This window comes from Copadichromis virginalis, linkage group LG15, assembly GCF_057382275.1.
Source record: "Copadichromis virginalis isolate Kocher_CV1m ecotype Utaka linkage group LG15, C_Virginalis_male_GT1.1, whole genome shotgun sequence".
NCBI classification, from domain to species: domain Eukaryota; kingdom Metazoa; phylum Chordata; class Actinopteri; order Cichliformes; family Cichlidae; genus Copadichromis; species Copadichromis virginalis.
Genome location: NC_140632.1, coordinates 14,863,535 through 14,881,761, shown reverse-complemented (window position 1 = coordinate 14,881,761; position 18,227 = coordinate 14,863,535). Strand labels below are relative to the sequence as shown.

General features: G+C 39.6%; 1 protein-coding gene across 1 annotated transcript; it reads right to left on the bottom strand.

Moving 5' to 3' along the window:
* Positions 1–11,589: 11,589 nt before the first annotated feature.
* Positions 11,590–17,006, bottom strand: slc35b2 (solute carrier family 35 member B2). Its single transcript, XM_085432121.1, has 4 exons — positions 16,619–17,006; positions 14,522–14,709; positions 14,263–14,423; positions 11,590–13,246 (listed from the first exon to the last, which is right to left on the bottom strand). Exons 1-4 carry the CDS (start codon positions 16,636–16,638, stop codon positions 12,314–12,316), a joined length of 1,302 nt encoding a protein of 433 aa, XP_085288247.1. The 5' UTR covers positions 16,639–17,006; the 3' UTR covers positions 11,590–12,313.
* Positions 17,007–18,227: the final 1,221 nt, after the last annotated feature.

Here is an 18,227-nt window from a genome sequence, read left to right as displayed (position 1 = left end):
TTTGGTTATTTGGCAGCTTAAAAACCACAATTCTAAAAACTCAGTCTCATTTTAAGCTGGGGCATATGAGCCAGTTTCCTAAATATTAGGGTCCTATTCATTATTTCTAGATACTCTTTCTGCTCTCCCAGAAGCACGTGTATATAAATATGTTGTGGAAACTCATCAAAGGATAAGGGTTAGATGAGGTAAATCAAATAACACTATAAATGTTAGTTTTTGTTATGTGTTTATATAGCTGATCTTAAAGGTTTGATCAAATGTGTGGAATATTTTAACTTGGAACTTGCCTGGACCACTGAAACTGTACTTTCTGCCAGTGTACAGAAGTTTAACTACACATTTAATCCCTGAGATATTTTATATAAAAAAATGAAGTGCTATTTTAACAGGAAGAAATCTCTCAGCACAACTCCTTGGGCTTAAATTTTAAGAAGCAAATGAGTAAAATTTACAGAAATCTATAACTTAATTACTTTGGTGTAGCATGAAGGGCCAAGGAGAAGAGGAAAAGCTGTAAAACTTATGAAAGTACAATTAAAAGTCCAAAATATATGTTCTCTTCCAACCTTTTCTGCAGAGAAATCCAGTGGGCCCCACTGGAGTCTTTGCTGGGCCGATTCTGGCCCCCAGTCCTTATGTTTAACACCCCCTGGTCTAGACAGCCCTGAGAATCTCATCTTGTTTATCTGGCAAGGACATCGATATCCCCACATGTCATCATCGCCCTTGCCTTCTGAGCGTACTCCCTTTTCAAACTATTGAAGCACAACCATACATGAAATTTAAGCATGTGAGCAAATGTAAATTAATATTCTTTCACTCGTTTATTAAGAAAGATTCCACTACATCAGCAGGCTAATGCATCAAACACTGACGCTGAGCATAATCAAAACCTTTATTGCTGCGGCATGGATGCACACCAGGAGTCTGAACTTGCTTCCCAAAGGGTTCAGTGCGGCCTAGCATGGTTATGTAAAGTGTGAAAATTGCAGAGGAGGAAGAGCAGAAGGAGGAGGAGGAGAACCCATTTCTGGACTTTTCACTGCATTTTGCACCAGTAAGCACGGTGACACGAGTCTTTCAGAATGGATCACAGCACGAGAATGGCTGAACTATTAATTTCATCTGAGCCAGAAGTCTGAATCATCACACCTTTATAGCAAACAATAAACATGACCACTGTGGATCAGTAAGCTGACTAAATGTGAAAATGCTGAGGCACATTATTCAAATTGGACCCTTTTTTAAAAAAATGTTCTTTCCCAGCTTATCATTAAAATACTAGTTTTTCAGATTGCACTTGTACTTTGCGCTAAAAAGAGACCGTTTTCAGGCACTCAGGTGTTCCAAAAAAAGGTTTACTGGTCTGGGTTTGGCCCCCATAATGCAAAATATTATCATGAATGAACTTTGGTGCCAACAAGAAAAGTATTGTGAAACAGACTTGCCTACATGCATGCACTTTATAGTATTCTTGCTATTATTACTGATTATTGGTCTGTCTATGCAGGTGTACCTAATAAAGTGGATATTTACTTATATGTATCAAATTCCTTTACTCATTCTCAGTCCTCTGTGTGATGAACTGTTGGTAGTCCACATGCTTTTAGCTGGACAACATGAAGTTTAATTCTTGCCTGTGCTGAAGAATTAGCTTTTTTTTACATGCACAAAAAAACATTTTGAACTCAAACACTAAAAAACGATGGTTGTTCTCCATTTAGAGGAAAGGCAGATTTAATTAGAAGGAAAAAGGGGAAACAGGGATAGATGCATAACTGTTTTTCCCAATAAACTGAATCTAGACTGACAAATAGGTAACCTCAAAGGGATGTTCTAATATACGGTGACATCTGTTTCCGACAGCACTAATGGAAATTTCCTTGTGAGGTTAATCAAGAGTCAGAATAGGTTTCCCTTGTAAAGTTGAAAGGTGCTTCTGATCTGACTTGTCTTTTTTCTTTTTTCAACAAAAGACATCCTGTGGAAACATAACTCCTTTCTGCAAGTCTGTTCTCAGCCCACAAATGCTGAGCGCAATAATGGAGGGGTTCCTGCTGTTTGGCAGCAGCGTCACAGTTGTGAATGCATCTTGCGACCTTTGCAGACTGCAGTCTGTCTTGCTCTGGTGCGCGATACCAGCGCAGAAATGCCAAGAAACTGGTTTAAAATGCGTCAGACTACACGGCTTTTGCTCTTGCAAAGGAGTGCTCCTGATAATTTTGGAGGACCCTGAGAAGAAATCGAAATGCTCCTCTCTCTGTGTGGCTCTGCCTATGTCATGATGACCTAAACGAGAGAGTTTGTGTGTTTGTGGCCCACTGATAACAGACCACCACGGACGTGTAGTTTTAGTATGAGTAAACAATACCTATCATATACACCGCAAATCTAACTTGACATTACAATGCTTACTGCGACCACATCACCTTGGTGTCATGTGTTAAGCGTGGCGTATTTTCGTTTCCTTGACATTTGAAATACTAAATGTCAGAAAAATCATAACTTCTACTCATGATCTGAAACATTTTTATTACACCCATAAGGCAGGGTGTTATAATTGTCATATTGACAGCAGTTAGTAAATACTATACAGGAACAGGATAAACACCCACACTAAGTAGGAAGGAAGCAAGATGAGCAGATAACAGTTTATCATGAAGAATAAAACACAAACATCGGTTTAAATGTTAACCTTTATGACTAGCTGTAAGAGGGTGGCACACGAGCTCTTTGTGTTGCTCTACAGCCCAGGGAAAACTTCTGAGAGAGTGTTTAAAGTAAAATCTGGTTTAAATTGTTACTGAGTTTTTAGGGGGAACGCTGTGGCGCCAGAGAAATGCAAATCAAGTGAGGTGCACATGTGCACACAGTTTTCAGTGGTATAAAATGAATAAAAAAGCCATTCAGTGTTTTACATTTTACACCTGTGTACACTGTTTAAATGAGGGTTAATTTTTAATTGTAATATCAGCCTTCTTATCTGTTTATGATTGCTTCATATGATAATATTGTCACTGGTTTTTTTTAATCTAACAGTTTAAAAAATGAATTTGAAATAGTATACTAGAAAACATAGCAGAGTTATTACCACCCCACCTCAACCTCAGCCTGCCAGGCCACGTGAAGCTCTTGTGACCACATGGAGAAAAGCCAGTCCCTCTTTATATTTTGCTAGTAAAATGGGAAATATATGCAGCGATTTATTGAAAGATGTGCAAGCATTTGTGGAAATTCAGGCCTTTATTCTCCAACACAGCCTGAACTCTCTTCACTAAACTTTCTTATAAATTCTTTACATAGTCGTCAGAATTGGTTCAGGCTTCTTGATGGACACTCTAATATCTTTGGATATTGGGGTCCTTTTGCTCTGTCTGTGTCGAGAGAATCCCGCACTGCTTTAATGCTTTAATTACATGAAAGTTTGTGCTACGTCTATGGGGAGGCCAATCCATGACGGATGCTGTTCCATTGTGTGTTTATCTATCCAGATATGAGTTTACTGCATTGGTACTGTGTTTGGGATCATTGTCCAACTGAAAAATAAAGCCACTGCCAATCAGATGCTTGGCAGGACTGTACTTCTCTGCGTTGTTGGTTCTATCAGTTTTAAGAAGATGTCCAACACCACTGGCTGAAATGCAGCTCCAAACCATGACAGAGCCTCCAGCGTGTTTTACAGATGACTGTAGACACTCACTGTTGTACCTCTCTTCTGATCTCCTGCATTCATATCAATCCATAAAATCTTTTTGCTACTGATTCTTGTGTAAATAACATACCCCAGCCTTTTCTCCCTGTTTTCTTTCCCTTAAGAATGGCTTCTTGACAATTGCCTGACCCATTTCAGACAAAGCTTTGGTGAACAGTCACTAGATTAACTGAAGGGCCAGATCTCAGGTCTTGGCGAGTCCACGAGTGAATGTCATAAAAATAAAACTCCCAAACTTTAAAATACCTTCAGAAACCCTGGAGTGCTATTTCTTAAGACCACTTTAAAAAGCACAAGAAAGTCTGGCTCCTTGGAAGCAAAAAGAGTAAGGAAATAAGGGTGGTTCAAGACTTTTGCATAGTACTGTATGTTGGTTTCATCATAGCTACATGTACCAAGAGAGGAAATCCAGGTTAAGGTTAAGTGAATTTCATTGGTGAAAGTTCCATGAGTCACAGAACTTTCAGCAGCATACTATGAAAATGAAAAATATTACTTGTGGTAATATATAGATTTCCTATCTAGATTTTATCTGGATTTCCGAGTACTAAGATTCAAACATAACGTCAGAGCAGAGGTCAAAAGGCAAGTAGAGAAAGTTTAGTATTTGAAACTGGACACGGCATTTCAGACTTGGTGGAAATCCAACTCAAAAAAAGCTCAGTTCCTACAAAATAAAAGAATACTTGACTCAAATGACTCACATCTAGGTCTTTGTTTGTCAAAACCCATTGGTCAAAATGTGTTTTACTCCTTTCTGGTTTCAGTTAAGAAGTTTTGGTCCAAGAACTGACCTCTCAGCATATCATGAAAACTAGAGACAGCTAATCATTTTAAGCATCTGTTTCAGATTCAGTGACCCAGAGTTAGTAAAATCTTACTGTAATTATTTCTGAAGCATTCTGGCTGCAGGTCAGTTTCTCTGGCTAATCTGGAAATCTAAACACATTCCATCTTTATGTAATTCCCCCCTAAAAATAAGATTCCAAAGAGAAATCCAGATGCTCTGATTCTTGGAATTGTAATTATATTTCGAGATCTTTGTCTTTTGGAAAATACTGCTATTAAACATGAAGTTGGAGTTTGGAGAATTACAAAAACAAGCCATGACTTCAAACCTTCATGACTTTGACCTAAAAAAATGGTGTCCCTAGTCTGTCTATGAAAGTTCCTAAATCCTTTACACTCACAAAGCAAACTACCTTTAGTCATTATCATTATATCAAGTCTTATTGAAGTCTGGTAACATCTGCATTGTTTTAAACTCTGCAAAATTCCCTCTTGATTCCTTCACAATTGTCAAACCAGTGAAGACAAATTCTTCTGTATTGTCTTTTCAGGGTAAAAATGATTTATAATTTTTATTTAATTCGACTGATTCAAATGTTTATATTACAGTACTGTGCAAATTCCTAAGCTGCCCCCCATTTCTTTAAAATTTCCTTCTATATTTAGATTTTCATTATTTGACCTTTTGAACTGTACTCTGATTCAACGAGGAAATCTATTAAAAAACTAAAAGACAAAGGTTTTTTTTGTTTTGTTTTTAAAAAAAAAAGCATATTAATATATACCGCACGTAATATTTTTCATTTTCATAATATGCTGTTGAAATGACCTATGAATCATCCAAGCATAAAAAAGACATAAGGGAATGAATCAGTGATGCATCTACACACGACAAATGGCTTCTTTTTTCTTTTTTTCTTTTTTTTTACTAGTTCTTTATCTGAATCTATGAAAAATGTCAAACATAACACAGTGTTGGTTCAACAGTATAGTATTTTTGCAGCAACAAGGTGATTCCCAAAGAGTTATTAGCCTGAGAACTTGAGAGTATCTCGCCGTTGTGTGCACTGTGTCCTTACAAAATTTGAGGAAGCTGAATTAATGGAGGGCAGAAGAGGTTACAGGCCTAAAAAACTAAGTACATCAGATGAACAGTATCTGAAAGTAAGTTGGGCCTACATTTCACATACATCACATACAAAATTGATGAAAGTATGAACACGGAAAACTACTGTCAGATTTCGATCCACCATTTATATGGAAATTATCTGATCGGCAGATGCTTCTGCTTTATTTTTCAGCAGGACAATGACCTCAGACACACTGCCAATTCAGTAAAATTGACCTGAACTATCAGTCATGGACTGGCCTCCCCAGAGCTCGGACATCAACATTATTGAGCCAGTGTGGGATTATTTTGACAAAGAAAATAATAAAAGGCTGCCAGGATCCAAGGAAGAGCTTTGAATGTTCTCCAAGAAGCCTGGAGAACTGTTCCGGATGACTACTTAAAGAAATCAGAAGACAATTTACCTAAGAGAGTTCAGGCTATGTTGGGATTAAAGGTGATCATACCAAGTATTGACTTTCAAGCTTATATGCTGTATGGTTGCGGATGCTTCAGTAAATTGCAACACCCATTTCCCATTTTCTAAGCACTATATTTAAAACAAAACTGAAGTGGTGGCTCAAGACCTTTTGCACATTACTGCATCTGTGTCACAATATTCAAGGTTATTAATGAGCTGACATTTATCCATGTGACAACATCCCCACAGAATCTTCCCTTGGCCTCGCAAGCTGGGCTCTAAATAAAAGCAGTAAATATATTTTCTTTAGGTGTATATTACCATATGATTGTATTATCAATATCATATTATCATTTCATGTATCAAAATCCAGAAGAAATAGCACATTTTATCTCTGAAACTGCAGATTTCTGAGGCATGCTTTGTAACTGATCTTTATTCATTTCACATTTCTCTGGTGCTGCAGTGTTACCGCTAAAAAAGAAACAGCGTTTTCTATCCTATATATTGTATTCATATGTAAGCTTGCATGTTTCATTGTCCATATTCAAAATAGAAAGAAATTAGGGTGGTTTAAGACTTTTGCACAGTAGTGCAGCTTCTGTGGAAGGAAAATATTGTTTCGGGAAGCTCCCAAGTAATGGAAACAGTCAAATGTTCTTTTAATAAAGGAATAAAAAACACTCGGAATGTGTCATCCCTGCAGTCAGAGCGAGAGCTCACAGTGACTGGTCCAGTGGGGGCTGAAACCAAAGGTCAATCTGTCTGCAGCTCTTATTATACCCCACCTCTCGTTTGTTTGTTTCTTTTTAAATCTCTCTCACTGAAAAGAAGAGTGCTAAGACTGACGCAGTGACGCACTTCTACAACCCAGATGGGGTGTAGGACTTGTGAAAACGAGAGGTGTAGGGAAATTCCCCAATTGAGCCGCTTTGAGATCGATAAACCAGGGGGAAATGTTTTCTGGCACTTCACAGTCAAACCCGGTCTTCGTTTTGATGTTCAGTGAATCATAATAGTGGACTGATTAATGAATCAGTGACAAGCGCAAAGAGTACCTCAAACGTATTTCGAAAATTATATTTGCTGTCTTGTCGCTCGATGAGACAGGAGAGGGTGGAAGGGGCACGGGAGCCGTGGCATTTCGGAAAGAGAATCAAATGATTTGAACTGAACAACTTGCAGTTATGGTAAAAACTCAGGCCCCTAAAGCTTTGAAGCACAGCAGCCTCAGCACTGTGCTGCTGCTGCTATCGCTGCCAATACAGAAATATACATTCGCTTCATGAAAATCGATTGTCAGCTTTTTTTTGCAGATGACACCCACCTTTACACAGATGTAAATCCTATTCACCAAAGCCAAATTTACTCCTTTGAAATCTGTATCTCTGACATGAACAGATGGCCCAAAGTAACCTCCAAGGGACAAAAGACAAAACCGAGATTCTAGTTATTGGTTGTGAAAGAGCAGAGAGTAAAACTGTACTTTGATTTTACCATCTCGGGACCTCACACCTCCTGAAAGTGTGTTGTATGTGACTCAGACTGAACTTAGTAGCAACATAAGATTACTGAAATAATATCACCAGATTCAGACCTGCCAAGTGTGCTTTATAACCACATTGAACTTTTCATACATGTTCAGAAAAAGTCAGTAAATCAAATACCACTCATACAAAATGTGACACCAATTTTATCATAGACTAACCTTAAGACAGTCTGCTTAATATTTACACCAGTCAATCACCAGTGGGCCATTGGGCCACTGGTGATTGACTCATTATGAGCAAGATTACAGGAAAAGTAGAGTAAAGTTTCTTCCTGCTTGTGATCCTGTAACAAATCTCAGTATACTACAATGAAGGAGGTCTTCATTCCTGAAATGCAACTACAAGCAAGAAGCAATTTGCTAAATTAACTATAATCAAGGATGCACAGGTGTATTCATGCAGAAATGCATAAAACAGGCTTGATTCATGGGGCACACTGTTGGAATTTACAAATCACATCACAGAAGAAGGACCATAAGGCACACTTAAAATCCTTTAGTTTTCTCAAAAATCGACAGTGCGTCTTATGTATGAATTCTGGTTGTGCTTACTGACCTCGAACCGATTTTATGTGGTACACAGCGCTCACAAATGTGTCAAAAAATGTTTTTGTACCACTTTGGTAAAGTACAAAGCCGCACCGATCATTAGTCAGGAGCCTCGCAGAGTGATCTGGGTCCAAAACTATGCCTGCTTCAGGTCCCAAAGTCAAATGAACACTGCAGTAGGGCTGGGCCATATCATACCGTTCACGGTAATACCGGTATAATGTCAGGCAATAATAAGAAAATGAAATATCGTGATAGAATATGGGTAAAACATGCATGCGCAGTGGCCTTGTTTTTATACGCACATGGCGGAAAAAGCAGGGCGGCGACGGAGAATGAGAAGGGCGAAAGCGGATTGTTTAAAGCTGAACTAGAATTGGTTTGTAAAAATGGTGCAACTTCAGTGGTGTGGAACTGGTTTGGCTTTCTTCCGTCAGATACACACCAAAGCACATTTTTGGTAGAGCATGCAAGCGGGCCGTCGTTATTACCGAACTGATTTTATGTGGTACACGGTGTTCTGACAAACCATCCTACTTTGGCAAAACGTCCTACCGTCAGTAGTTTATGCACATTGCTGCTTTCACAGAGTAATTCCAGCACAAATGTAAGTTAGGTATGACCGTTTGCCACTTAACTTCGATACTGTGTAGTATCGTGATATTTTGTTTGCTAATAATGTATCGATACAGGAACAGCAGAAATCGATATTTTGTTACAAAAAAAGTTTTTGTGGACTGGAACATGCTCTGACTTCAGAGCATGTTGATCCTTTTTCTGAGCAAGAATCCTGACATTCCTTCACTGTCCAAATGTGTTTAACTATTTTTTTGCAGCAACAAACATGACAGTTTACTTATTTTAATTTAAGACATGTTTTATTTTAATTAAGTTTAAAACTTTTTTATTTAATGTAAAATTATATTTTGTTTTAATTTACTTTCAAATTCTTCAGTTGCTGAATGGGCTGCATAGTTTTCATAAATTGCATAGTTCAGAATAGCTATAATTGTACCAGACGGTTGCATTCAGTTAAGTTGGACTAGACTGTAATACAAACCGTTCAGTTTGTCAACAATAAAACTGACTGAAATGAGAGAAAGACTGAGTGTGAGACTTTGATATTAGATAAAATGAATATTGATAAAGTTTACCTTTATGTACAGAATCTGAATATCGCAAAATATTTTAAAAAATTGCAATAATATCGTATCGTGCGTTAAGTATTGTGATAATATCGTATCCTGGGATGTATGGTGATTCCCACCTCTAGTGTGTATAACCTCTTTTTAAGTTTTGTGGAAATTATACATGGTTATGCTCAGGATATGTTGGCCAATTTCCACTGGAAATGCCTTTTGGTTAAACTGTGAGCAAGGAATTTGCATTTGCACTGTTAAATTTTTATATAGCTTCAATGCACATAAAAAAACAGCTGCTTGTTTAAGTGAAAATACATCAATGGGGTTTTTTTTTTTTTTTGCACTAATAAAGTTGTGGAGATGTAAAGTATTTTGTCTCATGTCAATTATATCGTCAGTTATATTGTTATCGCAAATTTTCAAATATATATATCGTGATGAATATTTTTGGCCATATTGCCCCGCCCTACACTGCTGGATCACTGAGAGTTAAAAACGGTCTAAATTCTTTCATCTTTAATGAAGTGATCAGCGTTGCTGCTTTACCAGGTGTAACAGTTAAGTTTAACATCCAAGCATCCATGAAAACAGGATTTATTAAATTTAAATAAGTTAGAAGTTAGCTCGCTAGTTACCTAAGCATGATATAGCATGTTCTGACTGAGAGATTTCTGAAAAAAATTAAAACGTACAGCTCTGCTATCACTTCCAACATAAATGAAGACAGAAAACTAAACAGCAGTGACTGTTGTAGGGTTACTGAAGTTGGACTAGCTGGTATATAATGATTTGCTATGACATCACTAGCGACACAGCTATGTTAGCATAAACACAGTGAAGCCGGAGGATGAACGCTTACTTTTTCCACTCGAAAAAAGTTAACGTGAGGGTTTCTGATGGTTAGGGATAAATGCAATCGCAACGCAGGGTGCTGTAAATGGACCAAACTTGAGTCATGAGAACAAATGAATTAATCAATCCACAATACGAGATTAGTCATTAATATACTGCAACAACATAGGAACAGAGCAGCTGCAAGAGAATTCAACATTAATGAATCAATGGTACGGAAGTGGAGAAAGCAAGAAAAATGAGTTGAGTAAAGTTTGACTTATCTGATTGTTTCATTTCGCTTAATGCGCCTTATGTATGAAAACAGTCCCATCCATCGACAGTGCACCTTATAATCTGGTGCACCTCATGGTCCGAATAATACAATGCCATTGTATTTGATTGAAAAAGGTATAACTCCATCTAGTTTCTTTTTGTATTTTTCACCTGGTTTTACCCATCCATCCATCCATTCGCTTCCGCTTCTCCTTTTCAGGGTCGCGGGGGGCGCTGGAGCCTATCCCAGCTGTCATAGGGCGAAAGGCGGGGTACACCCTGGACAGGTCGCCAGTCTGTCGCAGGGCTAACACATAGGGACAGACAACCACTCACACTCACATTCACTCGCACATTCACACCTAGTGACAATTTAGATTAATCAATTAACCTATCCCCACAAGCTGCATGTCTTTGGACGGTGGGAGGAAGCCGGAGTACCCGGAGAGAACCCACGCAAACACGGGGAGAACATGCAAACTCCACACAGAAAGACCCCGGCCTGATGGAGGAATTGAACTCAGGACCTTCTTGCTGTGCGGCAACAGTGCTAACCACCGTGCCACCGTGCTGGTTTTACCCAATTTGATAAAAAATGATAGCTTCAAAGAAATTGCTCATTTACACAAAAAATGGAGTGTATTAGATAAAAATGATTCAAACCATTGCAATGAACTCCCTGTAAATACCAGGTTCTAAGATTGTGGTCAATGCCATTGAATGTCGGGCTGAGGCCAAACAGGAAAAATGATAGGTGACGTCCAATAACTCTTTGGCGACATGGCTGGTTCAATTTCTCCAGATGTTACTACCTTCTTTTCAGTCTCCTCTGGTTAAATAAAAACAATGTAAACATCACTGCAAAACACTTGATAGTATTAAGTTATTTTAATATTAATCCAGTTACCAGAGGAAATAGTAGAATGATAAAAACAAGGTACCAGTTACATTGCATTTCCCTTGTATGCACTCCATTCTGCAAACTGACCCCTGGGTCTACAGTATCTTCACATCATTTGTGACAGCAATGAGGCATCAGAATCATCCATTCAGTGTTCCCCAAACATTCACATCAAAGCAGTCCTTTTACAAAAGTACACAACTGACAAGTTGGCTTGAAAAAACTGATTTAAGATATATATATATATATATATATATATATATATATATATATATATATATATATATATATATATATATATATATATATATATATATATATATATATATATATATATATATACATTTTTTTTTGCCCAAAGTTCAAAACATTAAGTAAAACATAGTGTGGAGAAAAAATTCTAAAACAACCCACAGCAGCATCTGATTCTTTCATTATGACCCAGAATTTTGTCTACCTGAACCCTAACTGATGCTAGCCTATGTGACATGTTAATATATTTTAAATTAAACTAAAATGTATGCAACATGTTTTGACACCATCTTAAGCCACATAAAGACCCCTGCTCTCCAACACAATAGGTTGATAGATAAACATCTGGCTGCTGCGACTGAAGGATAACCCAACAAATGGTGCCATTAGCCTGGATAAAGTTAAATAAGGGACAATATCAGTAACACTTGGGAAATAATGCCTAGCTATTAAACTCGTACATTTTCCATGGTCATAGAAACCCTAAACTGGATGCATGGGCAACGTATGGAGGTTTAAGGAAAAAAAAAGATAACAAAGAGCTGAAGAGGCAGTTTGCAGGCACTCAAAACTTCTCTGACCTAACGAATCACATGAACCCCTTGGGGGTACCTTGGTGTAAGAGTAAAAACTGCAGAATCCCTTTCTGTACCATTGCTAATAAAAATAAAATTAAAAAGAACTGAACGGTAAAAAAAAAATTAATAAAAGAAAGAAAGATGCACACAAATAGACAAATAGCACCACAGAAAACGTGGTCTTAGTTCCCAGTTTGGAGCGCTACACCTTCTGTGCAAGCGGCTGCGCTCCCCGCCGACCTGACTTCATACGGCTACGTGCATACACCCGTAGGAAAAGTGCCAGGAACACTACAACGACACCAAAGCCACCTACTAAGGTAACAGTGTGACCGTAAAGGAAACACGAGAGAAGAATGGCGAAAGCTTGCCGTAAGGTCATAATGATGGTGAAGACGGCAGCACCAAACTGGCTGATAGTGTAAAAGATGAAGAGCTGACCGCATGCCGAGCACACGGACAGCAGCACGGCATGAAAGGCAAACTCGGAGTGGCGGGTCATGAAACCCAACGACTCAAAGAAGGCACCCTGCTCCAGCAGCGACCCGACGGTGAAGAGGCAGGAGAACAGGTTGACTCCAAACATCATCTGCACTGATGACATTTTGTACTTGAACAGGTTGTCCTGCCAGTTGGAGGTAAAGCTGTCGAAGACGATGTAGCCGATGAGGATGATGACCCCGCTGAAAGTGGTGACGGTGGATGGATGTTTGTCGGTTGTGCTTGAGAGCAAAAACATGCTGACGCCAACCGAGATCAGCACAGCAGTGAAGTACTCCCAGTATTCGTAGCTTTTATGGGACACGATCTTGCCCATGAGCATGACAGGAATGACTTTGGAGGCCTTGGCCAGGACTTGAGTGGGGAAACTGATGAACTTGAGGGCCTCGTACTGGCACCAACTGCTCAGGATGTTGGAGAGCGAGGCGAAGGAGTACTTGTACATGGGTGCTCCATGGCGAGGCTGCTTGAACATGACGCACCAGATGCCTGACACAGTCAGAGCAAGGATACGGTTCATGAAGACCAAGAACTGCGAGTCCTTAAATTTCTCTCCCTCCTGATCTGTAGTTGCGGCTCCGTAAGAACGAGTCATCACCCTCTCCTGGAGGACTCCCCATGTCAAATATGAAACCTAAGATAAGAAAAGAAGTTTATTCTTAACACTGAGTTAAATCACTTTATCAAATAAGAAGAGTTATTTCAGGTGGTGTGAATTCTGACCCCAGTTTCTGCCACTGTAGTATTAAAAGCAGGAATCACACTACTACTACTCAAACCCTTTACTCTTTTTACATTTAACCGTGTTACTGTCAACGGCTGAATTAAATCCATCATTTCCCCTATTATAAACTCACTGCCTGTATATTGAAAGGAAAGCGGAAGTATTCAGGCCCTTTACTGAGTACTTAGCTGAAGCTTTGAAGTTTTGTACACCTCGTTTTTGGAAATGTTTTGCCATTCTTGACTGCAGAGTATCTAAAGCGCTATCACAATGGAAGATGAGTGTCAGAAATTTGAGATCTCACCAGCGATGTATGTTTCTGTTTGAGAAGGGGGTTCAACTGTGCCGCTCAAGAGTTATCCCAAAGCCACTCCAGTGTTGTTTTAAAGTCACTCAGACAACACTGGAGTGGGCTTACGGTCACTCTGTTTTTAAACAAAGAGGAGAGCCTATCTGAGCTATCACTGGGTGAGAGGCGGGCACACCCTAAGCAGCCATCCCCGGTCGCCAGTCTAATTCAACACAAGTGAAATTTATGGTCGAGCAGGTGTGGCGTGTTTGCGATCTGCTTTAATCTGAGGATGTCTGGTCTGCCTGTAGTGAGCTCTGTTATCAATGAAGGCAGAGAACAAAGTATCCAGTACGACTGGTCTGTGACGACATTACCATCATGCCGCCTTTAAAAAAAAAAAAAAAAAAAGAATTATACAACCTTCACTCCTTGAACAAATCTTGTAAATAACTAATTTGTCTGCATGGATCAGTACCTTTATTGCTGTACTGCACTGTGCTGGATGTTGCTCTAAATACAGTATCGACAAACAGTGGCATACTTCAACCTCCAAACATTGGGTCCTCAGAAATAGGACATAATGTGGTAGCATTAGCATATGCAATTAATGACTGAAGGTTTTGGGGGAGGATACCTGAAGTCCGGCAGCGCAAAAGATTAACTTTAACGCCTGTTTGAGTGTTGAACCCGAATCAGCCTCATTCCTGCTTGCTGCAGACGTGTCATCCAACAAGCTGGTCTTGGCCTCGTTTCCAAACACGCAGGTCTTTATGAGAGGAAAGCAAAACCCACTCCCTAAATAAACGTGAGAAAGACAAAAGCCCAAGGAGTTTTAGATCAGCAGCTTTCGTGCATTTAAAAATAAGACAGTAAAATTCTCTCAAAACCCGAACCTGTTTCTGCATAATTGGTGCGCTTGAAATAGCTAATGAGGAGGTAGCCAGGGATGATAATGGTTGAGTATCCCAGCATGTTGACGAGAAAGCGGAAGAGCCAGACATCGTGCCAGCCATCCAGCAGCGAAGGCTCTTCTGCAGTCACAGCGGAAGGGAACAGGAGCAACACGAGTGCAGGCCAAATCCTACAGGGTGACACAAAACTACCAATCAGGCTACATAACAGAAACAATATCAATGAGAGTCTGCTGGTGATTACAGCTTATACACATAAACAAGACAGCTTACATTACTTTCTATTTTAACAAGGCTGATGATAAATATTAAATGAACAATACACAAATGTTGTTTATGTCTGCTCATTTAAGCATCTAAAATTAAAGCTAATTTGTGAGCATTGCAATGGTTATTCAATTTTCACGCACTTTCATTAAAATCTAATCAATCCTCTACACGGAGTAGCGATTCTTAGCAAAAATGAAAACATGCCCGTAAAATGACATATGTGACCTTGTCCCCAATCACAGTTTGGGTGAAGGTTTGATTAAACTGACGAATACTGCAGAAGAAAACACCATCACATTATGCATCTTCACAATATCTTTAATTAATTATCTTTCCCTGATCTGTCTGTCTGTAGGTGGATCTGTCTTTTTACAGATCCACCTATATGACGGAACCACTACACCCTTATTCTCCAAACTGGGTTATCAAGTCCTCAAATATCTCCCTTTCTCTGAAACTAAGGGGGATTCTGCCTTCCTTCCAGACCTGAGCTCCAAAACTATGGGGCAACTTACCACTCTCTGTGCATTTAACTCTGTAGCATCCTGTAAAAAAGCAGCTTTCTCTTGAAAATAGTTATAAACTTAACTTGCTATCTTTTAAATGCAGTTTGTAGCATGTTAAAACATTTTTTAAAAAAAAAAATAGGGCAGTTTTTTCAGAAAACCTCCTCCAGAGCCATAAATCCCACCTTAAAACTTTTTTCCAAGCTAATAACATAATAATAAAGCATCAAGCATAGTGTAGTCTGGTTGTGGCTACAGCATGAGAGCACTGGATGATGAAATGAGCTGATGGAATCAGTTAAAACAACCAACTTGCTAACTGAGCCGTGAAGACATCAGATGTTCTTCATCACCCATTCCCACAAACAGCTTAAGTGTTACTAATGACTAAAGGACACCTGTGGTGAAACTCAGGCTTCCTGTGAAAAGGTGTGTTCCTTGCCGACAACAGCACTGAGATGTATCCCATTTGGAGTGAGGCAGGGCCTCCTCCTGTGGGGGCCTGTGAGCCCGGCTAACACAGAGCCTCTTTGTGTTGGGACTCTGCAGCGCCCTGGTCAGCCAATAGCCTACTGCAGGGAGACCTGGGCCCTGAACAAGAAGCTTATTACATGAAGGAATGCACTGCACCAGACAAGCCATCCTACATGCTGCTACGCCATAGACACACAAACAGAGAAAATGAGCACTTGTTTAGATTGACGTGTGCACATATATGTACCACTAAAACTGGAGCAACAGGTCTTCATTACAATAACGGAACTGTTTCTCCCAAGTTGCTAAAAAAAAAAAAAAAAAAAAAAAAGGCTGGTGGGGTAGATGTAGAAAGTGTAGAGTGGAAAAACACCAATACTTGTACCAGTATTAGGTATTTTTCAATAGGTGTTGGAACCATTTATTAAACCTTTAATGAATGCACACATAACTCTTGGGCTAGTTGCAGTAAACTGACTTAGATATGAAACATATTTCAACATATTTGCCTGCAGACAGACACGCCCACTATCAAACGGCCGTAGACTGTACAGAAAAAGCGGACTCTCTCTCTCGCTCGCTATAAAACTAAATTAACCCATTTATGGTAAAGGCTGGCAAACGAAAGGGTGTTTAGGTCGGACCGTTAGTTGCTAAATTAGTGTAAGCTAATACCAGTTCCGTAGGCTGCTTACAGCTTCAAAAATCTGCCCCCGTAAGGCTGCATCACAGAAAGGTTCACCGTGAGCTGAATGAGCCCATACCTCAAACTCATCTTCAGCGTGACACATTTTCCCAGTTAGCTACACTTCTGTCTGAAAAATATTACCTCCGTGAGAAAGAAGGCATTTTCCCTGCACTCCGTGGCCGACACCCGGCGTAGCACACACGCCGACAGACTCAAGCGTCCCCGCTGTGACACACCATGAAGCCCCGTGGGTCCGCCAGGTGAAAAATGACTAAATAATGAGATGCTGTTTTCTTTCAGGCTAGTCGCCTTTAGATCAGAGGTCTTCGACTTTTCCTCAATAGCCGATGTGTTCACTTTAGCAGGAAAGGCCACCTCCTCTTTACTCAGCAGCATCACCACAGGATGCTGGCGAGAGATAACGGCGCCCTCCCGGCGGCCCTGACCCCTGTCGGTGTGGAGGAGGAACTGCAGAGCTGTTGGGCTATGACGTGCACAGACAGCAGGGCACTGAGTGGGCCCACCATAGCCCTGTGATCAACTATTGTGATTGGAATGCCATGAATTTTCACCATGGTGATCTTTTGTCCAGTATATCCACCATCTCTCCTGCGCACATGTCCAAACCACCTGAGCCTCGCCTCTCTTTGTCTCCAAAAGGCCCAACCTAAGCTGTCAGTCTGATCTACTCATTTCTAATCCTGTCCATCCTGGTTACGCCCATCTTCAGCTCTGCCACTTCCAGCTCAGCCTTCTTTTTATCAGTGCTGCTGTCTACATCATCGTCTTGTAAACTTTCATACTATTGCTGCTGACACTTATCCTGAGCCAATCCTCAGCCCTGACACTCATTTACACTCACTCCACCTTGCTTGCACTCTCTCCTGCACTTCTCTTGTGCATTGTCCTTTGCTTTGGATGGTTAACTCCAGAAGTAATTAAACTCACTTCCACACTCTTGCCTTTCTTTCCCCCTCTCCTCTTTGGCCAACAGTAGCACAAGTTTCTCAACCAATCTAATATTGAAATCTTCTTTGGGCCAAGATTTTACACCAGATGGTGGAAGCTATAGTTTGGAAGTATTCTACTCTATACTCCGTGTTATTCATTTTAAAGCTTGACATACATACTATTTGTCACATTTTAAAGTATAAATATACCATATCTATAAGATGGCACATGAGCCTGAAATAATTATCTGCTCTAGTTAAAGAAATACCTAAATTTGGACCAAAACATATCATATTTGTGGTGTAAATGTAAATGCATAACATAAGAAAATTAACAATTCAAAGATTCAGATCTTTGAAAATGAATCAAACAAACAAACAGGGGGAAAAAAGATTAAAATGTAAAGATACAGGTCTTTACTTTGATGCCAGTGCTTCCCACTGCTCAGTGTCTGAAAATCTTCATAGTCTAAACTTTTAAGCTGTTGTTGTGTTTCTTAGTTTGGCTTTTCCCCCCCCTGCTCATAGAGATGACTGTCTGGATGACATTCCTTATTTTTATTGATATGTAAGTAAATACAAATAAATGCAAAAGCAGCAAACAGATCTTCTCTTCTTTACATGTAATGACTCATTTCTGCCGTTTCTTGGAAACATGAAGCATCGCATATAAGACGTGACATACCGTTTTTATATGTATATATAAGAAAAAATGATTAAAATGTAAAGATATATATAGTTTTTGAAGAGTTCCAGTATAAAAGACAGTAAACAAGGCCCAGACAACCAAGACATCCACT

Coding starts and splice junctions, on each gene's coding strand:
- slc35b2 (XM_085432121.1), bottom strand. CDS start 16,638: ATGCCTTCTTTCTCACGGAG. Junction 14,424..14,521: donor CACCAATTATGCAGAAACAG/GTTCGGGTTTTG, acceptor ACGTTTATTTAG/GGAGTGGGTTTTGCTTTCCT. Junction 13,247..14,262: donor TTTGCGCTGCCGGACTTCAG/GTATCCTCCCCC, acceptor TTCTTATCTTAG/GTTTCATATTTGACATGGGG.